General features: G+C 40.8%; 1 protein-coding gene across 4 annotated transcripts in view; it reads right to left on the bottom strand.

Annotated features, from left to right (window-relative positions):
- csmd3a (CUB and Sushi multiple domains 3a) overlaps positions 1-27,557 on the bottom strand; it is a 215,391-nt gene that overhangs the window by 156,384 nt on the left and 31,450 nt on the right. For all 4 annotated transcript variants that reach the window (XM_042106397.1, XM_042106395.1, XM_042106396.1 and 1 more), the window contains exons 4-5: positions 16,035-16,229; positions 8,101-8,308 (exon numbers count right to left, since the gene is read on the bottom strand). In XM_042106397.1, the coding sequence (XP_041962331.1) occupies positions 8,101-8,308; positions 16,035-16,229 (403 nt within the window). The remainder of the gene's footprint in view (positions 1-8,100; positions 8,309-16,034; positions 16,230-27,557) is intronic.

Raw genomic sequence — 27,557 nt, 5'->3', positions numbered from 1 at the left:
ACACCTCTGTTCAGGAGAATATTGCAACTAGTGTTGCGACCACCACGCGCGAGTATAAATGGTTACGGCGCTTCTGTGACGTCACATTGTCGCGCTACTGGTCGGGTGCGTCGAGTATGTGGGACGTTTAACGTGTCTCTAAAGTTCCCTTCAGATGTTCTATCAAAATGTTGTATGCCCTCATGGACAGTAGCTCCGTGATGTCTGCATCTTTCCAGGTCGGAGATTTTCTGGACAGCACTATGCCACTCCATCATAACACTGGCATTTCTATCTGTTAATTCGCAGACACACCACATTTACATAATGTCCGGAGGAAATACTAGGGGGGGAGTAGTATAAACACCGGGTGAATTCGGACTTCCATATGACCGGTTATGTCGTTCAGATATACGGCCCCACCGTTTAACATCGGCAGAACCTCCGGTCTTACACGTATGTGTGAAAGCGCTTTATCAGACGAAGCACCGGGCCTAATTTAACTCCACGACTCCGCGGACCATCAGTCTCCACGTTGCGGACCCACATCAAAACAAAACTATTTCCTGATTAGTTGAGAAATATTTTCTGATTAGCCGATAGGTTAGTAACTGAACAGCAGCTCTCTGAGCTGAATGAGCGCACGTTGTGTGACACGTTTGTAAAATATAGCCCTTAGAAATTTCTGTGAGGGCAAGTTAATAATTTCTCGGAGTGAGAAATGCCATGTGTGGCGTGTTAGTGTGTGAAGTCATTGAAATACGTGTGTCTCACGCTCAATGCATAAGACTTGAGAGGACTGCTGCCGAGAGAGTAATATTGCATGAAAAGCCATGCAGTGTGTGCTCTCTTTTTTAAAACTATTTCTTTACTTCAAGAAATTTACTTCAAGCTGCTTCTCTGCCTCAAGATTCAACAGTCATTTCAGTGGCTTATAAAAAGATTATCTTTGCAATGCTGACAGGGCTGGAGGTGTTGCAGTCCAACCGTCTTCAGTGGATGCGCCAGCACTGAGAGGGTCTGTCTTGGTCGTCCAATTTTTTCCATCTCGAACATATGGCAAAGATGTCTGACTGCAAAGTGGAACAGTCTCTGCCACAGACCCCGGAATATTCCAAACCTTCCGCTTCTTCAAACCCCTCTTAATCCTCATTTCACGTCATGGGGCTTAATCATGTTTGAAAGGCGAGGCTGGAGTGGTGGTATCATAAAACTGCCATACTCGAAGGCTCAGGGGATTGATCAGGAGAGCAGTAAAAGAAGAAGTTGGGAGTCATGAAGCTAGCAGACCTTGGACATGCCATGACAAACATCCCCAAACCATGAAACGATCACCTCTTATCAGAAAAACTCGCAGTGACATTTGGCAGCATAGCATTGTGCATGTCCCCAAGTCATGGAGACATGACAGCTACTCTGCAGTGTATCTGGATGCCATAAAAGGCGTGGAGTTTTTTTCCTTTGCTTAGAGGAGCATAATGCAATTTTTTACATTTCATCAAACTGAATTTCTCTGGTAGATACTACTTCAACTATTTATGCAACTATTTATGTCTCACACTTTTTTGTTGTGTATTGCTTTTTTGACCAGGGCTCACTTGCAACAAAAAAATAAAAATCCAAGTCTCAATGTGATTTCCCCTGGTTAATTAGAGGAAGGTGTATAATGAAAAACAATTGTAATGAAAAACAATTGTTTTGTAATGGACACTCAGCATATAACTACATGCAGTGTTACTTGGACCGTGCAAGTCGCATCACAACAAACACACATTTCGTTAAATAAAAATCTACAATGGAAAATGAAACACTCTCGATTGAGAGCACTCATCTCTCACAAGCATGCTGGACATGTTCTCTGACAGCTCGCTTGACATAAAGAAATTGGATAATAACACTGTTGAGCTAAGAAACTGCAGAAGCAAGGAGACAAGAAAAAAAAAATATGACACAGAGAGTCCGGTGCTCCTCCTCACTACCAGACCACTAATCAGACTTGGCCACCGCTCTACTCTACTGAGAGCCTCCCGTCGGCCATACAAAACAACACCATCAGATGTGACGGCTGACACTGGAACTGGCGGGGGAGGGGTGGAAAGAGAGAAGGTGATAGGAAGGAAAAAAGACACAAAAAAAGAAACCATCATGTTTGGGAGTGAGCGGATTGACTCAGTTGCACCTCATTTGGCCAGGAGCCTTGCTGTAGGGAGGGAGCAGGCTTTTCTCCCTGATCAGAGCCCCCAGACAATTGGATTGTTTAAATGCCATGGCTTACCACAAGCAAACATGCTCTTCAGTTGGATTGGGCTCCTCTCTGCCAAGTAGTTAACCTTGTTGAGTTCCCTCCACCACAACACCCCCCACCACCACCTAATACAAACACTCTCCCTCATACACACACACACACACACACACATGCATTCCACGCATCATCTGCATCATCTGATCTGAAAATTCTTTAAGATGACAGGAGTTATATGCACCTGGTGCTTAGCATGTGAAGTTAGGTGCAAGTTGCCTGAGTGTCAAGTGTTTTCTTGTTTTCTCTCTCAAACCTTTGCTCTATTAAAACCAGTTGGTCCTTTTTTGTAAGACTTTGTCTTTTCTTCAGAGTGCGAACAGCTTCATCTTTACATTATTGCTTTTTACGCACCTGGACTTAGAAACTATCATCTGAGCGCAACAGTATTTCTCTGCTTTCTCTCTCAAACCAAAATATAGATCTATGAATGGCCTGTCATGGCTTGTAGCAGAGGGAAAAAGTCCATCACCTCACAATCCCTTTTCGGGTCCGCCACCTTCAAGGACCCGCCACAAAAAGCTTCATACAACTTTGGCAGTGAATTGACGACACCAATAAAATGCTAAACGTATCAAGGCCTCGAGTAAACTTTATAATTTTGGTGCAGCACTCCCGGGTCAACAGAAAAAACGAACATCAGCTTTGAGAAATAGCTTTACAATGGTGCAATGGTGCTTTATTTGAAGCACCTTTGCATGGCCAAGTGATTTATTTGACCGGAGGTTATTTGAATGTCCTGTTTTGACGTTAGTTTAGGCAAAGGGGTGCTCTATGTGAGCTCGACTGAAGATGAAAAATTCAATCTCCCAGCGCTTGATGGGCTTTTACGTGAATTCTTATTTATTAACTTTTCAAACACAGGGCCAGATAGAGCGCCGAGACTCCTTTATCAAACTGAAGCGAAAGCATTACCCTTATACTTGGATAAAAATCAGCTATGCGTCGCTCACACACAACAAATTTGTTCTGCCACACCGTCTCCGAGCCCATTATTCATTTTACATTATCAAGTCAATAGAACAAGCACCTCAGAACACTCAGACCCTGCATGCTAAAAGAGCCTGTCACCTCATGATCCGACCACTATATAGCAATCTATTTCACATCAGAAATGGGTTTCGTGACTCAACGTTTACAGTGTATGTTTTCCTCCCCTCTACCCAGTAGTCTGTTCTGTATCCTTCATATAAAGGTCTCCTGCTTTTAACCTTGACAAAAGTAATGGACCAGCAAAACACAGATCTCGCCGAAAAGCCTGGAATAAATTAGAAGCTAAGCCTGTTTGTCAGCGAAAGGACTGCCGAGCTCAGGACCACAGAGATGGGAGCTGCTAACAACATCGAAACAAACAGGACAAATTGCAGAAAACCTGTGACTGATCAACGTGGCAAGATTGGAATTGAAATGAGGTGCTTTATATGTGAAAGCCGATAGGATCGAGCTGGACGAGCACTTTCTTTCCCATGTGTCCGGGGGGCTGCCACAGAGGATGAGGCCGTGTATCAATGCTGGGATAATTGTGTGGGACAAGTAATTGTGTTTCCTTAGTGCGTATCACATGCTCCCAGTAGACAGATGTGTTTTACCACCCAAGACATCTGACTCTCTCCAGCAGTTTGCTTGCATATCCTGGCCCCAGGACGCTGGGACATATCATTCTGAGCAGGCCACTAGCTGGGAGATATCATTCTTCCTAGGTCCATGCATAAATTCAAATGACTCATCATTCATCAACTGTTCCTGCTTTTTTTTGCAGACGTTATTCCTTTTATGTAGGCTATCCAATACTTCTATGTTTACATGTTGCGTGACTTAGGCTACTCCAGAGAACACTGTATCGGAACACAAAAGCTCTTACGGAATGCCCAAATGCATTCCGCCATCCCTGGACTATGATTCTTGTGCAGGACCATACTATCACCACACCTCTGAACCCCATCTTTGCTCTCATCGCTCCACCCATCTCTTACCCATCTTCACGCACCACCACCCAAGTCAAACCTCCAACAAATTGGAAACAGAGGTGTGCCCCGTCCCCAAAACACAAATGGGAGTAACACGCCTTTAGGTTCCTGTGAAGAGAAATATCTTGCCATCATCTGTCATGACTTGGAAATGGAATTCTTCAGCCCAGAGCCCTCAAGCCATCAATAACAAAAACAAACTAGATGGTTAAAAACAGCATGAGTCGACATGACTCATATTTTCGATGGATGCTTTGTATCAGTGCTGTGGTGTGTATCTTTTTTTTTTATAGAGGACTTCTTCCAATCACATGAAACAATGGAGAATCTAGTGAAGATGTCTTAACTCTTAGATTGTTTAAGAAGGAAAATGCTTTTCTTTGTATTGCAATTTCAATCAGGAAACCCATTGACTCAGGCCATGAGCAAACACATCACACCACACCAGACATGCACGCCACATCTCCCCTTCAAATCTTTCAGGTAATCACAGTTTATTATCTTGTTAAGCCCATCTGGATCCCGATGGAGGCAGGATACAGGTAGGCGAGCCTCCCAAAAACCTGATTAAAATTATATCAGCTTTGTGCTAGCTGTCTTAGTAGGGGGGATTCAACAAAGCCCAACTATTTTTGCTTAAGCTCCCCTGTTTTATTTAATCATAGAGTGTTGCACGTGTTTGAATTATTGTGTGTGTGTGTGTGTGTGTGTGTGCAGATGAGACTAGGAGGCATTTTTATGCATGTGGTGTCAAATTCGGCTTAATTGATGGTTGAGGAATGACCATTAGAAGTTAGCAAGGGGATGTGTGTTAGACATTAGCATGGGGATGTGTGTTAGAAGTTAGCACGGAGCTATCTGGCCTTTTTCTCTTTCTTGTGGGAAAAAAGCTCCTTGTTCTCACATCTCAGAAATTGTGAGTGATCTGTAACTTACAATATGTCGCTTGTGCCCTTTACAACATGGAGAAGTATGGCAATATGATATTAAAGGTCACCCGGACCAAAAAATTGATTTGTTTATTTGGTCTGCACGCCAGAAGAAGGAAGTGAAATCTGCTGCTAAAAGAACCTGGCTTAATCTCTCATGTCCTTTACAGAGATGGCAAGAGCAAGAAATCAATGAAGTCACTGGCAGGAGGGCATCATTAAACACTGCAGTGGTGACTACATCTAGCTGTCCTAAAAAAGAATTGGTAACACTTTACATGAAAGTATCTACATAGTAACAGTGACATGACACTTTCATGAACATGTCATAATTATTATAAACAAGTCATAAATGTTCATGACTTCTGTCATTAAGTGTCATTTGGTTTACTTCTGCCATTAAGAGTCATTCAGTTTTTTGTCATAACAAGTTAGGGTTAGGCTTAGTGTTAGGGTTATGACAGTGTAATGTTACTCTTATGTAGATACCTTCAAGTGAAGTGTTACCAAAGAATCTGTAAACATAGGTTTTTTTTAAAGAGTTTATTATGTTTATTCACAGGGCAAAGCAGAGGTATAATAAGCTACAGCTATTCATTTTAGCAAGTTTGCTTTGTATGCAACATGATGGCTGGGAGTATAGAAAACGCTAACTGTATGCTAAATAAAACTTCAATATTTCATGAATGCCCCTTTCATGAACTACCACACAAGATCCATTTTCATCAGAGCTATTCATTTCAGCAGGGCATGCCTAAACATATTACATATGCTACACTTCACATAATTCCCTTTATTACTTTATTGGTGAAATAAGGCATCAGCAAAGCAAACTTGCCTCACTTGATATTTTAAAACCAGTGAGATAGTGTGTGTACACACTTCCCACCACACTTACAGTATGTTACTTGTTTTGCACAAAACTTCTCAACATTTAAGACCATTCATGAGTTAGACTTAAGATTTAGAGAAATCTCCATGTCTTGGCTTCTTATAGTACAATAACTATGATTGAATGCTGTGAAACTATGACTGGATTACTTAAGAAATTGCATACTGTACTTTTCCAGGATGCTGCCCATTACAAATGGAAAATATTTACTACATTTTATTGATGAGCAATGCAGCATTACGCTTAAGGGTTTCAGTGTGATTTACTTAACTTATCATGAGCAAAGCCATCAGCACAGCAATCCTGGCCTTAATGCATCCCTTAGCAATCCAAATGCAGTACAGTTTGCACTGTAGCTGCCATTAGCATTGCATTCCTACAGTAATCTATTCAAATGAACTTCCAGAAGTGAACTGTTATGATGATTTGAGATTCAATTGGGATCATTTATCAAGATTTGCCAAATACTTTTGATGAACCTTCTTTGCATATCATCTGATCACACAATGAGAGTAAGTGTATCATACTGACGTACTGTAAATTATCAGGTTCACAATGTTATGCTAAATGGGAGACTCAACTTCAATACACACACACACACACACAAACTGACAGGTGTATGCGGCATCAGGTTAGAAAGACCAGAATGCATTCTGTGCTACGACGGTTATTAATTCATTACAAAGCCACGTGACATCAATGCCTTTTGTCCATGAAAAACACAAACACATTAGCATTTTGTCCACAAAATACTGAAGAGCGCACATTCAGTGCACAACTTTTGTACTTTTGCAAAACACTCATATCTGCAGTTCAAGTTCAAGTGGCCTTTGTTTTCATGGACAGAATTCTTCCAGTAGCTCACTGACTCATATGCTATATGACACCAAACACCTTTACTGCATGTTATACTTTGATGTCATACTATGATGACAAACTATTCAATGGCAGTGGTCATTGTGTGACACTTTATGTTTTCAATACCACAGGAGTGTAAATGTTGGCCTAGAATATATTATGTGGACAGAATTATTATGAAGTGAGTTTATCTGTGTTCACAAAGTGAAAAGTGTATTCAGCCTTTTGTCCACAAAATCAGCAAAAAAGTCCATTCAGTGTACATTATTAATCATGTTTCCTATGCAAAAAAAGAATGTGCTCTCTTAGATGTTTCATGGACACAATGCTAAAGTATTTATGTTTTTCGTGGACAAAAGGCAAAACAATGTTACATGTTTTCATACAAAAAAACACGCAAAATACATACAGTGCCTGATTATTCCCGAATGTTTGTCCAAGAAAATCATACATTTAAGTGCATGAATGAAATATTTTTCAAACTGTGGTGATGTCGTCCAACTTCGTAATCTTGGAAAGGGCCCTTTTTTGTCCTTGGCATAAAAACATAACTTTCCAAACATCCCTAATTTTCATAAGTTTGCATAATTACAGCAACACCAAAGACACACAATGGCAGCAGCGCGCGGCTGTATTGTTTATGAGCAACCTTTGAGAATGCTCTGCATGTGTCCGTGCTCTAATGGTGTCCCGCTGTAATACATTTTGAGGCATGCCACACTGTGAGGGAAATTATTACCCATTCACTCCAGACGGCAGGCAACACTTTCAAAGGCTGAGTGCACAGCTCAAAGGATTCAGACTTTCCCCACCGCGGATTTCATTGTGATTAAGTTCCTTACCTCCACCTGTGAGCAACTGTCTCCTTCCCTACACCTCAGTCCCTCCTGTACCCTTGTCGACCCAATAACACATACAGTACTAATACTGAACTTTCAAATCTTTCTGGGGGAGCCATGACGCCATACACGGGACCAGTGCCCGCAGGGACTCAGATTTAAGGGCCTGAGCTCATTTTTGAAAACCACTCCCCATCTTTTGACCTCTCATTTCCTGTCTACTATACTGTCCTGTCAATGAAGGCAAGAAAAGGCCAAAAATAAATCTTAAAATAAATAAATAAACAATATCCGCTCTCTCTCTCTCTCTCTCTCTCTCTCTCTCTCTCTCTCTCACCATATTGTTGGAGGTTCGGATCCCTCCACCTCCAGGTATTCCAACTTGTTCTCCAACTGGAACTCGGTGAAGACCAGGGAGATGGTGTCCCCACTGTCGGCCAGGATGGTCCAGGTGCACTCCCCGCTGTTCTTGTACTCGCCCTGGAAGTCCGGGCTGGAGATCACCCCACTGGAGCCCCTCAGGGTGCCACCGCACGTGTCTTCCGCTGCCAATCAAACAAACAGAAGTCAGGGGTTAGCTAGGAAGTCATCAATAAAATAGAGGTAATAAAAAGGCGAAGACAAGTAAAAGTGTTAATCTCACTGAAACTTGGGTAGCGGAGGGGGAGAGCCTCTGTCAAGAACAGTAGTTTAAAAGAAAATTCCAGCCATTTTTCACATAGATCTTTGTTTCTCAAGGTGACCGAAAAATCGGTGCTACCTAGCTCAAGTTGCTGCAGCCAACAGCTAGAGCAGCCAGGCAGCTACAGTGCCTGTTTACTGTATCTTCTTAGTATTGCCCCTCTGAGAACCAGAGATTTTTCTGTATGAAATTTCATCCAATATATAACTACATTTTGAACTTTTTTCCTGGTCTGATTTTTTCCTCTCCAAAGTTAAAGGCACCCTTAATAATTTTTTGACCTTAACATAATGTTTCCAAAATCATTTTGATGGAACATAACCTCATAACATGGCAACCGTCACTTCTGCCATTGTCTGAGCAGCCCTCTGTAGACGATTACCTACCTAGCAACTTTCTATTTTCGGGTAGGAAACTGCGTTAGTCATTCAGTAGAGCTTAGCATATCTTCTGAATTCATGTGATATCGATTTATTTTAGATGCATTTAAGGGTATGGTCTAATGGTCTAAGGGTAGCCAATTCTAATGTCATATGGGGTGGGAAATGAGCAGCAATCTTAAGGGACTTAAAGAGTTACAATATGGGTTGTTACAATACAATACTGTGTAATAAGTTGTCGTGGGCTTTATTGAAATATATCCTTTAGTTTATATATCTTTTATGTAGTATCTTTATTCTGTGTAATATCATTGTTTTGTGAAACTGAATTCTGTAGTATGTTCAGTGTGGCAAAGGAAGACTGGTTTAAGTGAAAGAGCAGGCCTGGCAGAAAATGGCATAGACAAGGTTTGGTGCCAGGAAATGTAAGCAAAACCTAAAGAATGGCAAAACCTAAAGAATGTATGAATAACAGGATGAGAGGGCAAAGGTGAAGTACCATACGTTACTTGGTCAGTTATCTGTAAACATAGAGTGTCTTGTCTGGGAAGGGGTATAAAGGCTGGACAACAGCCAGAGGATGTTATCTTACTTTGCTTTCACTTACTTGCTTGCTTCACTAATGCTCCGGAGTGCATTAAAGCCATCATCTGCAGTATACATCCACAGTGTGCGGACTTCTTTTGATGTTGTATTATTTAATTTGGATTTGACACCACAAAGTTACACAGTATGTCTTTAATATCCATTTCTCCGGGGGCGCTGTGGCGCAACAGGCTACAGCGCTCGTACCATATACAGGTCCAAGTGCCCACAGGGACCCAGGTTCGAGTCTGACCTGCGGACATATCCCGATTCCACCCCATCTCTCTCTCTCCCCCTCACTTCCCGTCTGCCTCTTCACTGTCCTATCATAAAAAAGGCAAAACAAATAAAAAACATTTCTCCAGCAACAATGTCATTCACTCTCATTTTAGAAGGGGTCAGTGCTTGACCCTATAGGAGCAAACCCATGGCAACAGTCAATAAATGCTGTTTTATTCTACCATTTAACTTACCATTACCATTTAACATCTAGCCAGGGATAATGGTGCCTTTACAGTGAACTTGTTTACCTGAGTTTACCTCAGATCTCAGCAACCCAAGTCTCACCCCTTAGGAGGAACCTTCTGTTCAGAGAGGCACAAAAGAGGTCCGTCAGAGAGTCTGAATCCTTGAGAGGAGCCTACTATCTGAGGGGAGGTCGCCCTGCGTGGATGTATAAACCACTTCCACGCCGAGCATATTACAGCTCAAGATCATTATGATTTACTGTTGAAGTTGATGGCCAGATGCTATTTATTCCAAGCCTACAGCACACTTATACTGCATACATTCATCATGTGTTTGCACAGATTTCCCCCTGTGAGGTGGACTGCAGGCGGTGATATTGCTAGCTTACTGGTCTGCCAGTAGAGCTTCAAGACCAACACAAGACCAGACGTGAGCTAGCAGACTAAGACCAGATCAAGCTTGTGGTAAAGTATTAATCCACAGAGAGGCAAAAAGTAATGCACAGGCAAGCCGACTGTACGGCAGGGCACAAAGTTTCTTTAACAACACCGAAGACAGGTTAAAAACACACAAGCATCCTAGGTGAGCTTGAGAGCAACAAGTCTGTCGTAGACAAAGTCTCATCATTATTTTATAGGACTAAAACAAGGTATTCTTGATGGATTACATGAAAAGAATAGTGAAAGAGCTGTTATGATAAGAAATAAGCTGTTATTATTTCAGACTCCCAAAAGGAGGTTGACCTCAGAGGTCATAGATAAAATCAAAATAACTGAGATCATCCTTTTAATGTCTTTATTTCTTTAAAGTGTAGCCAGTTCGACAGCAACAACCCCACTAATCATTAAACAGCTAACTACTAGAAATTGCCCCACAAGCTCCCCCATCATAGATTCCTCTCCCATAAAACATTGGCTTGAGACAGAGCTCACAATATTAATTCCAATAGATCATTTTCTTAACAAGAAATCAATAGAGACAAAGTCACACTCTGGAGTGAACTGATGCATCAAAATTGGCAAATGCCAGTGTGGGGATTCTGACACCTTTTTGTTTTGTCCTCTTTGTTCAGGAGTGCTCTCAAATGTATTGAGCTGTACTGTAAGTTCCCCTCCCACAGCACTGGCAGTCGGCAGAACCATTGACTTATGAGTCTGCTTTCCTCCCGATGAGGCTATTTTAAGCAAAGCTGTTCTTTATCCTCCAGACTGCTCATGTTAGCAGGAAATAATAAATGAATGTAAGACCTCACAAGGGACGAGACCTCCCCAGCAAAGATTACTGCATAATACCTTGCTATAGCACATATCCATTGCACCGGAAGGTATGCCACAGTGTTGAACCAGAATTTAAATACTGCGGGGACCTCTTCCAAAGGCAGTTAATGGCACAATAGAGTGACATTAACAAACTTAATTTTAGAATCTTGTTATCTGATCAACAGAATAACAGGAGGATGACTCTCTTTACAGACCATTTAACTTTCATCTGATATACAGGCCGATACTTCTGTTATATATTAAAAAGCTTCCTGGGATTGAATCCAAAATTAATCCCTTTATCAGAGATTAAGCCTTAGCTTCAGTCAAAAAAAACATACTCAGCAAGTGTATAAGAGTGAATTATCATTACATATTTCTCTGTGTCGCAGATACAGGTGACAGCAACAGTAAGGGGAAACAGATTTCTCTCTGTGATATAACTGTCACTGAGGCAATGATTGATGGGCAATAAACCTTGCATGGGGGAGAGAGGGATGAGTTGCCTTGGGCTGGTGGGAGCCATCTCTTACACTAAACACAAAATTAATCACATGGTCACTTATTATTTTTCACCATGAGGAGCTCATTATGTTATGTCTTTCTTGGTTATTCCAAGAGAAAGTAAACAGTCTTTAAAACGTGACATCTTCTGCTCCCCTTTGTGAGACTTCTATGTATGCTAAGTTTACCTTTCATCTGTATAAGATTTAATAAAGTTTCACAATTGAAGGGTTCAGATGCAAAAGCCTCTAAATGCCACCTATGTCAAAAATGAGATAAAGATGGTGAGGGGATGCTCTCCACACATAGTATACGCTAATCAAATAATTTAACTTCTAAACCCACTAAATACCACTCTCTTCCTGGTCTGAAATATCGATTTATAGGCAAAAACCTATAGAGCCTGAATTTAAATGCTCATTTAAAAGAAAAGTGGTCAGACGGATTTAGAGGGTTTTGCATCTGAACTCTTCAATTATATTCAAGAGTGTTTTCTTCAGTACTCAACCTACACTGAAGGTCATGGCTATTCTTAAGTTATACTTTTATCCTGATTTAATGGAGTATATGGTTGTGATATACTGCAGCTGTAAGCTGTTTACATTGTGGGTGAGACATTTTTGGATTTTAGCACCCAAGTCCTTGAGTTGAGTCTGATCGAGCTAAAACCCATGCTGTCATCCGTGGATCCCTGCCCAGAGGCATGGGCGTTTAGATGGACAAGAACAGCATCCAGCTTGCACGCACTGGGTTGACACCAACCACTCAACATTTTACATGCTGCCTTTACTAGCGTCCATCACTGTTGCTGTCGAGTTCCTGCCATGCTTCTGTTCCAAAACCACAGTCTCTGTCATGTTGTCCTGAAGTCCAACCGCACATTCCATTCTAAATTCTAACATGTCAGAAAAACAACAACAATGCACCACATGACAGGACACTCAGGTATAAAATGCAGTGTCTGTGGTGTGTGGATTGCACAGGTTCTCACCTAAGCACAATCCAATGTTAACAGGGTATCTACGCATTGCACAAAGAAACAGATCAGTCGCTTGACAACCCTCATGCAGGAGTTTGATTTAACATGATTCAGGTCCTCTATTCTTAACATCAGCTATAGGTCTCTATTGTTTTGTAAGAAAAATGTCTTACCTGATATAAGCCATGACTGGGCAGGCTAAGAGCTTCTCTGGCTTGATGAAGCAGACAGAATTTGGCACAGGCTCTACGAGACTGCAGCCCTATGGCCTAAATTGGGGTAAGCTTAAAAAAGGAACCTTTGAAATGATAATGACCTTGCCACTGTATATAACATTTTTACGGTTGATTTCAACATTCATGGTTGGATCAACATTGCTCAGAGACAAACAGTTACTCCGGAATATGTGTTTGATCTTTTTCTTGGGACGAGGAAGCTAAATGAGCAAGAAGGTAAAGGGAGATAAGATAACTCGACTTTCTTGTGGGGGGAAAATTTCAACTGTCACACTCCACACCACACAAATTCCACTCAACTTTGAATTTGGCTGAGAGAAGTAAAAAGAAAAAAAAAAACGAGACAAGTTCTCTTAATATTTGATGTTGAAAAGCTTAAAGAACATTCAGCGACCATTATTCACTGGCCGTCAGTGAGCGCTCGCGAAATGCGTGCGACAGAACTACATCACACAGTCGGGCAGACAGACAAATGACAAAAATCCCCCTCCGCTCCACAGAATATACAGGCTGTTGACAGCCTGGCCTCTTCCCCCTTCGATATTTCTTTCTCTCTGGTCCCCAAGATACCCAGAGCAGTACAAGAGCCTGGCGGCAGCAGTGGTGGTGGTGGGGGAGGGGGGAGGGGTGTGAGGAACAGGAGGGGGAGGGGGTGGCAGGGGGTGTTGGAGTGTGTTAGATGTGCTCCGACATCAAGAGAATGGGCAGGTTCTCTAAGGGAATGAGATCAAAAGACCATCTGCCCACTCCGAGAGCCCTGCTTCTCTCCCAAAGAACGGGGTGGCCCAAGAAGCCAGTGGAATTAAAGGGAGACGCACCGTGGTATAGGGGTGTGGGCAGGGCAACACAGACACAGATGAAGTATACAGTCCACACACTGTGGAATTAAAGGGAGACGCACCGTGGTATAGGGTTGTGGGCAGGGTAACAGACACAGACACGCTTGCAGTACATACACAGTACACATACTCCAGTGTGGTATAGGGTTGTGGGCAGGGTAACAGACAGAGACAGCCACACACAGACACATGATAAATCGTACACACAGCTCTTGTCTCTAATAGGTTTTTATTTTGGTAAAAGTTATCTAAATGTTTATTGTCCTCCATTTTGTTTTGTTTGTCCACCGGCTGGCAGCTTAAAATAATAGATTTTTGCATTGGAACCATCTTGTCCTGGTTACCACCTCTGTCGCTCAAAACTCTACCTCACATATTACATACACATGCATAGCATATGTTAACACGTCTGCCTAAAGAACCCAAAAATACAAGTACAGTATGCCTAATTTACAGTACAGCTGTTTGCACGAAAGCGCATTGACACACACACACACACACACACATGCCTACAAATAAACAGCAGACATACAGCCACACAAACACAAAACCACTGAATATGTAGCAAAGATCTTAGAGTGGAGCGCACTATAATCTTTGATATACACTGTTTGCCGGAAGGTTCCAAACGAGTCCCAGCCTCTCTCTCCACCTCCCTCCTCCAGATTCTCCCTCTGTCTCTCACAGCACCTCCTCACTTGATCGCGTTTGCATTTTATTACGTTATAGATTGGTGTAACGACATCAAGGTCACGGTCCGCGCCTTGTGTTTGCCATGGTCTGTGGCTACACCTTCAGGGCCATAGATTCCCATCAAAAAGAGCGAATCAATTCGCCCCTGCTTCCGCACTAACCAGGAAAAGGCAGGTGGCGATGGGCCTGTGGTGAAGTATCTTGTAAGACAGATTTACTGTTTGCTTTACAGTGTGTAGTGGCACAGGGCTTTGACTCCTGGCAGTAAAACACCCTATAACAACTTATTCACAGGGATTATGACCAGACCAAGACCAAGACTTCCTTTCTGCATTTTCAGAGGTAGCACTCAGCTGGCAGCCTGTGCCTCTGTTTCAAGACGAATTTTAATCCATTTCCAACACAGCTGCTATCTCTTTCCAACACTAAAGCAGTTGGCAATATTGTCACACTTGTAATACCTTATCGACTTGTATTTCAAAGTGATATGGTACCTAGTTATGATTTGTTCATATTTTTATCTCAGCTGAACATATTGAAATTGAGATAATCCCATCTCCGGTATAAATACTTGAGTATGAAAACACAGCCTCTTGTCCAAAATCATTCGGCATCCACACTGGAATAAATTATATGACACTAATCACTAGGGGAAGCATTATCCATTGACATTAATTTGGGAATTATATTCATAAGCCTCCACTTTAAAAACATTCAACTCTACCTCAGAACTTGCTTTAAGTAAAACCTCTCTTAAAATGTAATATAGTTTAATGCTCAGGCAAAGCTGCTGTTTTTTTTCTGACAAAGTTATAATTGCTTTTATGAAAGCAATCACACCGCAGTACTTTGGTTAAAGTTAACTGTCCAGCCTCATAGAGAGATTCATCTGACAAAAACAGCCAAACAATTCCCCCTCTATGTAGGGCAAACTGAAGACACGTTTTATATTTAGTTCCCACAAAGGGCTTGCTCACCGCTGGGGATTATTTTATTCTCTGTGGTTCTAAAAAATAAAACTAATTTCCAGGCTCCATGGCAAGACAATGAAAATAGTCATTATTCTGAAATGGTGAATTCACACTGAGCTACAGCCCTCTTGGCAAGAGATACTGTCAGCCCTCATCGCTGTGATCTTTATAAGAAAGCTCATGTCTATAAGTAGTGAAATGTGTCCATGACAGTTCCTATCTCTGTAGCGTGAAAGAAATAAGAAACTCATAAAGTCAAAGTATACACTTATCCATCACAAGATCACAGCTAGACAAGTCTCTGTAGAAGACAGCAGATAGACAACGTTCATGTTTTTGCAAGAAGATGCATTATTGCAAAAATAGAGGAGAGAAAAGGATAGACTATGTAAACCGCCATAGTCCTTAGAGAAAAAGCAATGCTAAATATATATATGCTTTATCTTAAACTGACAAACTTACTAAATGCATGATGTAAGTCATTACTCCTTAATCTGCCAGCATGTGTCTTAATTGTCCCAAACACCATGAATGCTTGCATGTCTACTTAGTACTCCAGTATATCCACACATTTCACCAAACAAGGCTTAATGATTCATGGTGAAAGCAATGGTACCGGCACAAGCAGTGGGTAAACACAGACGCAGACACAGCTGGCCCGGAGTAGACCCTCACCTCTGCAGATGGGCACAGGGAAGTCCCACACTGCCATGGCCGCTGTGTTGGTGATGCAGGTGAGCTGCGAGTGACCGTCCAGGATGTAGCCGGTCACGCAGTGGTAGCGGATCCTGTCGCCCACGTTGAAGCGGGTGCCATTGAGGACGCCTTTGGGTGGCACACCGGGGTTCCCACAAGAACTGCTTTGTAGCTCTGTGAACAGAGAGGAGAAGCGTTACTGCACCACATACACAAGTGTGTGTGCTTATGAATATGTAATCATCGATGTGTAAGTTACTGCACCACATATACAAGTGTGTGTGATAAATTATCACACACACTTGTATTAATGGTACAAGGACTCGATGATGACATACTACTTACATATACTTACATATTCATAATGAATATGTAAGTAGTATGTCATCATCGAGTCCTTGTACCATATATACAAGTGTGTGTGCTTATATGAATATGTAAGTAGTATGTCATCATCGATGTGTAAGTCGCTTTGGATAAAAGCGTTAGCCAAGTAAGTAAGTAAATATCATGTACTTTTTGTGATGTGTGATGTGTGTGTGTGTGTGTGTGTTTGGTGTGTGTGTATGTCTGTCTGTCTGTCTGTCTCTTTGTGTGTGTGTGTCTGTGTGTGTGTATGTATGTATAGAGGCTTACAAAACTACCTGAGAATCAACATAATTACATAATTTTAGAATCACAAAAGATACTTCAAGACAATTTCCCAATCAGTATTCTTAGGGTTTCAGTTTTGCTATAAGCAAACATTAGAATTCAAAATTCAAACATTAACATTTAAAGCTAAAATTAAAATAAATAAATATAAACGGGCCCCTTGAGCAAGGCACCTAACCCCTCACTGCTCCCCGAGCGCCGCTGTTGATGCAGGCAGCTCACTGCGCCGGGATTAGTGTGTGCTTCACCTCACTGTGCGTACACTGTGTGCTGTGTGTGTTTCACTAATTCACGGATTGGGTTAAATGCAGAGACCAAATTTCCCTCACAGGATCAAAAGAGTATATATAAATATAATAAAAATAACCTAGATATTATACTTCTTGCAGTATTCAAATCCCTGCTCATTACAAATCAAATTTAAACCCCTCACAATGTTCACAAATCATATACATCATTTTGTAACCATAATCGCTCATAATTGGGTACTACCACAAATCTCATGCTGGATTTAAAAAATAGCTAAGGTGTGAGTTAACAGATAAAAGAAAACTAAAGAAACCTGGTTATTCAAAATGCCTCAGTTAGGACATGATTTCAAGACAGTACCCAAGCATTTAACTTCTTAACTCTCAAAAAGAATTTCAAGTTTTTGCCTGAAATTGCACTGTGCCTATTTACAAGGGCATTGTTCCCACCTCTTCTGGGGCCTACCATCAAATGTTGGACCTCTATAGAAAACTGAGAACCTCTAGTTTTCGTAGGAAACAGTCAAAATAAATGTGTGATGTACAGTACTCACAAAGAGTTACAGAGGCTAGAATATAGTTTTTTCTTTCTGCCGGATTACAAGCATCTCTGAACTGACCACATTTCAGCCCTCTAGGTCTCTTGATATCCCTTAGAAACACAACTGAGCCCTAGCACCAGGTCTTGTGAAGTTGTGCGCAAAAGCAGATCAATATAGAATAAAAATATGAGTGCTTTAGACTATTATTTGCCAAGGTATGCCCATGCGTTTTGTAAAATGCCTATGGATACTCCCCATAGGACTTTTTGTTATCCAAAATGCATACTGACAATCAAATGCTTACTGCACATGAACCCCTTTGTGTAGAAGCATAATCCTGGTCTCAAATGAAAGGTAACACTTTGAGGTTTCATGCTTGTATTTGGATTATACTTCAGGCGTTCTGATATGGAATGACTCCACTAAATATGGAATGATTACAAAAATGTCTCTATTTTTGCATTTACTTTGTTGGTTCAATGAGTGTGTATAAGATAGACTATACATCTGTACAACTAATATTGGATAACACAACATGAAGATTCAATTTCTATGGATTTTTGTGAATATTTCAGTACCCAATTTGTTGCATCTACTTATTGTGCTGCAGCTACACTGCAGCCAGAAGTCAGGGTAGCACCAAAAGCGGAAGGGGGGGAGGGGGGCATTTTGGATCAAATTTAATTGAGACATAATAAGATTAATCTGAGAATGTAAAGCACTATACAGATTGTACATGAAAAAAGTTGTCATTTTTGGATTCCCAAGAGTCAAAGCTTTGAAATGGTGTATAACATTACTATGCTACATAGCAATATGTTGCATACAATTGATTTAGAATGTTGGGGGGAGGTGGGGGAGGGGGGTAACCGTCCCGCAGGTGGGACACTGAAAGTTATGTGGTTTGTCTAATTGAGCTCAACTGTACCCATATGAATAAAGTGAAAGTTATATCAAGCCAGCCAGACATTATGTAGAAAAAAATAAGCATCTTAGAAAGATATTAACCGGTGAGGGAGGCCATCACTGTCCAAGCATCACCACAATGCAAAAAGTTCAATGGTTGAAATTGGGGTGCAGGTATACTCTATAGAGCTGTCTATAAAACTGGACTCTACTGTTAAGTGGCAAAAACACAGTAGTAGATCCACTTATAGTAGATCCATCTGCTAGAGCATGTTTGCCTTAGATTTGGGGCAATGGTTTTATGTCCATGAAATTGGGCTAAATAGTTTTCTGGGCAATCCTGTGGCATCAGTCTAACACCATGAGTGTCTCAAAAAACACCACCCCGATCTTGTGCTGTGGGAATATTTCAGAAACTGAGAGACTTTAGATTTTATACAGTATGTATGAATTCATACAGTACTGTATGTATGAATGTATGTATGTATCTATTTATGTATGTATGTATGTACAGTATGTATGTATGTGTGTATGTGTGTATAATATACATACATACACACACACATACATACACATTACATACATACATACATACATAGATACATACACATAAACATATATACTTATATACACACATGCATATTATGCATTCATGCGCATGGGAAAGACATTTTTCCCAGTGAAAACGTCATTGTGAACATCATCTCATGAGGAAATAACTGGTGGGAAACTGAGGGAAGTTTGCTAACAAAGTTACTGTGACGGTTAATAACCATATGGTGATATTTTGAAACAAGTCAACTTCAGTCAGTGTTCACTTCTGCCGTTTCGGCCAGCTAATGTTAGCCGCTAGTAAAAAAACAGACTGGAAACTGGAGACAGTGCTGATGGTTAGTTTAGCACACTAGTAGGCGGACAAGCTTAGCAGACATAGACAGACAAGCTTAGCGAAAATACAAACTAAATCATATTGCTTCTTATAAAACAAAATCTTTATATTTATGTTTGTATATGAAGCAGTTTGTACAAATTACCCAAAGTTCTGAGATAATTTCCATAAATTCCCATTAATTCTCTACATTTCCTTTAATTGCATGAAGGTATTCAACTTGGAACATTCCCAAAATTCCCCTACTTACGGTAACTTTCCATGGAAAGTTTCCGGAAATGTACCAGACATTTTCTGCCCCTTTGCAACCCTATACAGTATGCAGTGTACTGCAGGAGGAAATGGAAAACACCATCCAAGGCATATTTCCTTTAATATGCTGGCATATTCTATATGATAGGGTATAAAACTGGCAATAAAAAGCTATGCTGGCACACTGATGCAGTTTGTCTGCTGAGTCAGGTGAGACGGCCTTCAGGTTAATGCCAATTAGCCTTTTACGAGGTGAGGAGGTCCACCTTTTTAAAGGTGAACTGCCGTAACAGACGTCTTTATGCTGGTCACCACAAACCACACCAAAATGACTGTAAACCATGAACAAAGTCAAACAGAGCAAACAAAACCAAACCAAACAAAAACAATTAAACAGCCAAACACACTCCCGAAGGTGAAAGTCTAAAGGGCTCACATCTGTTACCAGAATAGTCTAATGAGAAGTCTCACTTCCATTAGTCTTTTGTCTTCGTCTGGGAAAATAACAGATATGTCTCAGTGACTGGAGCTCTGTGTCACTTATTTGTAGATAGATAGATAGATAGATAGATAGATAGATACTTTATTGATCCCCTAAACTAAACATAATGTAGGCCTATTCTGTGTCACTTATTTGTAGATAGATAGATAGATAGATAGATAGATAGATAGATAGATAGATAGATACTTTATTGATCCCCTAAACTAAACATAATGTAGGCCTATTCTGTGTCACTTATTTGTAGATAGATAGATAGATAGATAGATAGATAGATAGATAGATAGATATATAGATACTTTATTGATCCCCTAAACTAAACATAACGTAGGCCTATTCTGTGTCACTTTAGTGAGTTTTAAGATTACTGCTTGGTGATCAACATGTGTGGTTAAGCTTCTCCTTTCAAAACTTTTCTCCTTTCTGTAGTTCACACAGTGGCTTGTGTTTTGTTTGTAGCACCATTTCAGGATGATAGCAAAAGGAAAAATAGGGCCATCATAGTCACAAGACCATGTTTAACTCTTATTTTCTTGAATAACTTTAGCTAAATGATTATGTTATATACAAAAGAAATGTAAGAATAAACATTAGTCATCCTCTTGGGCGTGGGAGCTCTATAATTATTATGTTTATCATTATTTGTATGAAGTGCCAAAGCCAATGACTCAGTAGACAGCACAGTGTCATTAAATGATATATACTGAAAGAGCTCCCTACATAATGTTGCCAATGTACACTTTGTGCATTCTCTTTGCAAGACCGATGCACAAATAGTTTATACAGGAGAATACATTTTCAAATAATTAAAATGGACAAGAAAATTTCAAGTTGTCTCTGAAGGAAGGATGACACACATGTAAATGCATGTGTTCATATGTCTTATGAAACATCTGGCTCCCAATTAATTTCGCTACTGACAAAATCTCAGTCCAATTATTCTAAATGCTTTGAAAAATATAAAGCCATACAGTTTTTAACATACTATCCTTATATATTTTTGAAAGGTTCCTCAAAAACTTATGTTAAGAGACATGTTCTTAATAATCATATTACTTACATGGAGTCATTTATTCAGTGTAATATTAGCTTGGCAGTGGTGGCGGCTGTTTGGCCTAGGTTTAACATACCTAAGTAGGTATTGGTCCAGATGGTCAGCATGGTACCACAGTCAAGTCAAGTCAAGTCACTTTTATTTATATAGCACATTTAAAAACAACAGGAGTTGAGCCAAAGTGCTTTACATGGCAATGAGAGGTTAGGCAAGCAGTTAAAACAAAAAGAAAAGAGGCCCAGGGATACACAGGTCTGACTAAAGAAATGTATAAAAAAGTAAAAGGAAAAACAATATCACACGAGTAAAAATTAAGAAGTAGTACATTAAAAAGAAAATAATAATAATAATAATAATAATAATAATGGTAATAATAATAAGATCAGTAGAATAGATAAAGTTAAAAACAGGTAAAATAGAGTAAACAGGATATATATATATACACACATATATTAAGAGAAATAAATAACTAAAAGTAAGTGGTAGATAAAAAATAAAATAAAAAGGTAAAAAAAGAGTGAGCCATTTGGGCAGAGGGGAAAAGGGACACACGCAGGACACAGGGGGCGGAATTACAGGTTGTTAAAAGCAAGAGAGAAGAGGTACGTTTTTAAATTAGACTTAAAACTGGCAAGGGTAGTCGAGGACTTAATGTGGGGTGGAAGGGGATTCCATAAGTTTGGGCCAGCAACAGAGAAGGCCCGTTCACCTTTTGTTTTGAGACGTGTGCGGGGGACAGATAAGAGTTGCCTTTGAAGATGACCGGGTCAACCTAGAGGTAGAGTGTGGAGAAAGGATTTCAGTAATGTAGGGGGGTGCTAGGCCATTAAGAGCTTTAAAAACAAAAAATAAAATCTTAAAATCAATTCTAAATTTAACAGGAAGCCAGTGTAGCTGAGCCAGGATTGGTGTGATGTGCTCTCTCTTTTTAGTACTAGTAAGCATCTGGCTGCTGCATTCTGGACCATCTGTAATTTATGAATGTTGGATTGGGTCAGCCCTGTGTATAGAATATTGCAATAATCGAGTTTGGAGGTAATAAAAGCATGTATAAGGGTTTCAAGGTCGTTCTGTGATAAAAAGGACTTGAGATTAGCTATGACTCTGAGTTGATAAAAGCCACTACAGACCACACTATTGATTTGTTTATTAAAATTTAGAGAGCTATCCAGCATGACACCAAGATTTCTAACCACGGAGTGCACATTGTTTGAGAGTGGACCAAGAGTATCCAAGATTTAATGTCATTGAGGCAGCTATGTAGTTTATTTAATAAACATGGGGTCTGAGGAGCCACTGGGAGATAGATTTGGGTATCGTCAGTGTAGCAGTGGTATTGGATGCCATATTTATCAAAAATGGAACTGAGGGGCAGCATATATAGAGAGAAGAGGAGGGGGCCAAGGATTGAACCTTGGGGGACCCCACATTTCATAGTAGCAGATGAAGATGAATGATTTCCCAATAAGACAACAATTGGGATCTAGGCAACAATAAGATCTAATAAAACTAAGATGGCACAGGAACCAGAATCAGTGCAGAGCAGAATGCCATTTCTGTCATTGTAAACTTTCAGTAGGGCGGATTCAGTGCTGTGGATAGCTCTAAAACCAGATTGGGATTTATCTAATAAATTAAAACTGTTTAAATATTCTGTGAGCTGCAGGAAAACGACTTTCTCTAAAATGTTGGAGATAAAAGTCAATTTAGAGATAGGTCTGTAATTTTTCAAATCATTAGAGTCAAGGGAAGGCTTTTTTAGAAGAGGTTGCACAGTAGCATGCTTAAAAGAGGATGGGACAACACCAGTGGCTAGTGAATTGTTTACTATAGCCAGAATGAAAGGACAGATAATTGAAAGAGAGACTGAAGAGCTGAGAGGGAATGACATCTGAGGGGCAATGAGTGGGCTTCATCCGTGAGACAACCTGAGACAGCTCAGAGGAAGAAACTGGTACAAAGTGCTGGAGATGGCTGCTAATGGGGGATTGAGGCTCTGCAGGGTCAAGAGTAGAACTAAGGATATTGGCTCTTATTAAGTCAATTTTTTTAATAAAATAGGTTAAAAAATGTTCACAAGCTTCAGTGGAGCTTTCAATAGTGTGGGCAGCAGGGTTTAAGATTAAATTAATTGTTTTAAAAAGCACTTTGGGTCTGTGGGTATGCTTATTGATTATCACAGCGTAGTAATCAGCTTTTGACTTTTTAACAGCAAGCAGGGTATCTGCACATTTTCCAAGTGCAAATTTAAAGACTTTTAAGACCTTTTCTAAATGGAAAAATTAAGACTATACCACGGCAAAAAAGATACAGCTCAAAACTGTTTTATGCAATAGTTTTTTTCTACACCCACCCCATTTTGGATGTCTACAGATGTTACCAAATATATTTTGGCAAAAAAATATAATTGTGTATTTACCTTCACAGCTATAAATGCCCAATTTTAGGGTCTGGGATGCTTGCTTTTGAAGCTGGCTGTACATATCTGGTTGTGCTACTGTCTGAGGCTGTTCTTCACCTGTGTCTGTAGTAGCCTAGGCTACTTGCATGTGTACTGGACTGGACTCCCTTCAATTTTTTTTTCAAAGGTAGACTATTTAAATATTTTAATAACCCTACTAACTTTACTAGGCATCTATTGTCCCATATGCAGCACAGCAAATCAAAGTTAATCCACTTCTTTACATTTTGCATACCAGTTGTATTTAAACCAACTAAAGCTTGACTGAAACATTGTAAAACCATTAACATCTCAAGCACGCACATATTATGAACGCACTTACAGATGCGTTTTTTTATGTAGCCAGTCGCCGACATTAAAAAAAATATGCGGTTATATTTCACAACTTTTGCGAAGTACTAGGAAAGGCTGGCAAGCAAGATGCAGACAGATATTACAGGTAGGCCTATTATAACTTAGACATATATTTACTTAGGCTAGGCCAGCAAAACACGCTAGAGATGCAACAGATCAACTTAATCTGTATTTCCTCTGTCGGTCTGTGGTTCCTTCATAAATTGCGCAGCAAATTATCAGACGAGTGACAGAAGCACCGCGCATAATTTGACCAGCAGTCTTCGCGTCCATAATTTGTAAAACGATGCTGCGTCCGAGCAAAGATTCTAGAAGCCCAGCTCTTTTCAACTCCAAAAAGGAGGACAAATGAGCGTCCGGCTTGAGGCTGCACTGGACAGGGGTTTTAAACTGTCCGGCCCAAATCCGAACGTAGGCCACCCTATCGCTAACTGGCTTACCAGCTCCTTCTCAGGCTCTATCGCTTGCATCTCTCAGCCCTCGGCTACAACACGAAACGTAAGGCATATTTTTACAATTTTCACACCTTTAACGACACCTGTGAAAAACACCTTCACTCTGCAACCACTACACTTCCTTCAGTAGCCTTAGAGCCACAATTACACGAAACCGGATGGAGACATTTCACTCGCTCTCTCGCACTCGCTGGCAGTCCCATACACAAATTTAATACCTCCTTTTCGAAAATTCAAGACATTCCAGTCAATTTAAGACTTTTTTAGGCCTTAAAAAAGTTGTATTTAATAACAAAAGTTGTATTTAATACTTTTTAAGACTTTTTAAGGATCCGCGGGAACCCTGAGCAAGTTGATAACTGTTTAGGCTATCACGCAAAAGATCATATGAAATTTGGAGCTTATCCTTCTTCCATCTGCGTTCAGCTTGTCTGCCCTGCAGTTCCTTCCATTTCCACACCTTGGAAGATTGTTGACCCACAGGTTTTACACAGAACAAGGTCATCAGAAGTGAACCAAGAGTAACAATTCAGATGCAGCTGAAAATTCAGTTAGTTCACATAACAATCAAGTCAAAACTATGCTTTCTGACATGGTTGGGATGTTTTGTTTTTACTATAACTATTATAAGGCTCCTATATTTTCGTCCTGAATAGAAGTCGTGCTTAGTCAGAGCCTGTAGGTTGAATGAAATACTCCTTGTTGTGAGAGGCTCATTGAAAACGGATTTCACATTCTGCACATCACCGGACAACTCCATCAGCTCCTTCTGGAGTGATCAGATCGCACACCTCGGGCCAGGGGTGGGCCCGTCTTATCTGCAAATGTCCAGAGAGCCTGTGAGTTGTCATTCCGGCCAAGCGAGAGAACATCTGATATGACTAATCAGCCCTTTCAGATCGACCCAATTCAGCGAGGAGAAATCAGGTCCTCTTTCTCCCTGGCCATCGCACACAGCCCTTTCTTCTCTCCTAGAGCATCACCCCGGCCTTAGATGCAGAAGGCCTTTGATTCTGCCTTTCAGTAATACTTCTAATGCCTCACCGTTGAGAAATGCATTCGCAATCTGCAATCGGTCAGGTTGAATCAATTATCCAGGGCAACAAAATAATACACACCATCAATGTCGTCCATCGTGCTTGCCAGGATCGGTTCCAGTCAAGGTAATATACTGCAGAACTCATTTTTGTGTGTGAATGGATAATGATCCCTGCATGTATCCTGCTTGTGAGCTGAGGTAATGACTGCATTTTCTGTTCATTAGAACAGATCAGTCTCAACGGCCCCCCTCCACGCCATGCTAGTCAAGATGCCAGTAGATAAACGAACAAGCAGGCACACGTCTGTGTGCATGCATGTGTGTGTGTGTTTGTGTGTGTGTGTGTGTGCGTGCCTATGTGTGTGTGTGTGTGTGTGTGTGTGTGTGTGTGTGTGTGTGTGTGTGATCTGGCAGCATCTGAACATTCTATCAAGAAAAAAGGCTGTATTCCATCCCGTTCCATCAAGCTGTATTTTTCAGCCCCAAGAGGCAATTACGAGGCTGGGTCCCTCACAAGGAAGACTGGAGCCGGAGAAACTCAAGTGTGGGGACAACGTGACAGGAAGTGTCTTTAGATTGCATCGTGCCGTTCAGACAGATGACCGGGATGGCGGCAGATTGAGACATTTGGGGGTGGAAATTACTTTGAGGCAAAGCCAATTTTTTGTAATTGCCGATCAAGGGGAACAGATTATGTGGAATTCGGTGGTTTAGTAGTTGAGACCAGGAGCCAAGCGTGGTGACTAGTTTAAATACAGCACGGCGGCAGATGTTAAGTGCTCAGTACAAAAATGCACTGCTTTTAACTCTTCAGATAACTCTTTCAGAAGGGCACCTATGTCAGTTGGGTTTGTGAGCACATGACTGTATGCATTACACGTCAGTCATGCATAAGCCATTCTGAGCACACATCCTGAAGTGCCGTTGCCACCAGCAGAAAATAGGTTTTCATCCGAATTTTCAGTGACAGCTTTTCTGATCAATAGTTAATTAACAGACCAATTAAAATCTGAAAATGATCGGAGAACCAAGGAACCAATTCTCCGCTGACTAAGCATTGCATAACATTGCATAAGCGTAATGAATAATAGACACCCTGAAAGGATAACAGATTGTTGTGAAAATTACAAAAGGCTTTTTTACAAAAACAACACAAATGTAGTGATGTCTAATTTAAAGGGTCTTTTTAAACCAACATGGCTGTCGCTTTAAGGTGCTTGTGGATACAAGATAATCAGTCGCAGGCTCAGACTCGTGAGATCTCACTTCACCTTGAAACACTGCAGCTCTGCCAGCCCACTATTCTGGGATGCAGAGAGAGACACCAAATGAGAGGGAGAGAGAGAGAGAAATAGAGAGAGATTGAGAGTGAGACGGGGAGAGATTGAGAGTGAGCGTGAGAGCGAAAGACCTTTCTCAAACAACATTGCTGTTATGAGCCGAGGCGAAACACATAATTGAAGTGGTTGGCTCAGACATTTCTCCAGAGGGAACCTATTTCTTCTACTGTATGTCTAATGACTCGGCTGCCTTTGAAGAAGATGGAAGTTTGTCAGGCGGCCCTGTGCTGGTGCACGCGGGACACACTTCACTAGCCTACACAGAGCCATTTCCCTGCGGAGACCCCGGCTATGTGGTGTTTTTTTCACGCGTCAAAAAAAATATCGAACTCCCATCACGTCTGATAAGCAAAACAAACAAAACGCAGGAATTTCACTCCCAGCTAAAAACTCTGCAGGGATAAAAAAAAAAAACATGCTGAAAAAAAACTGAAGGAAAACAGATTACGTAGGTCACCTGGAAGCATAATTTGCTTCTCAAGATGTTACAAGGGCAGGCAGTTTTGCTGGCATTGGTAAAGTGATGATAATGATGTTGTGCTTCTTCTGGTCTGAGCAGATTTCTCTAAATAAATCAGGCAAATGTTTTCATTTCCCCTCACCGATAGGCTCATTCTGCATGCTTGCGATACACGTTTTGAAAACTTGGGTCAATTTGTTGTGAAAACCCAAATAACTGGCAAGAGCGTAATCATAATTCACTCATAGTCCAGTGATGCATTGTGAACACACCGATGATGATAATGAGATTTCCTCTTCAGGTAATGTATTTGGTATTCATCGGAGGTGCTTCTCTACCCAGACCCGCC

Source organism: Alosa sapidissima, chromosome 10 (genome assembly GCF_018492685.1).
Source record: "Alosa sapidissima isolate fAloSap1 chromosome 10, fAloSap1.pri, whole genome shotgun sequence".
Taxonomy (NCBI): domain Eukaryota; kingdom Metazoa; phylum Chordata; class Actinopteri; order Clupeiformes; family Clupeidae; genus Alosa; species Alosa sapidissima.
This window is presented reverse-complemented; position numbering and strand designations above follow the sequence as displayed.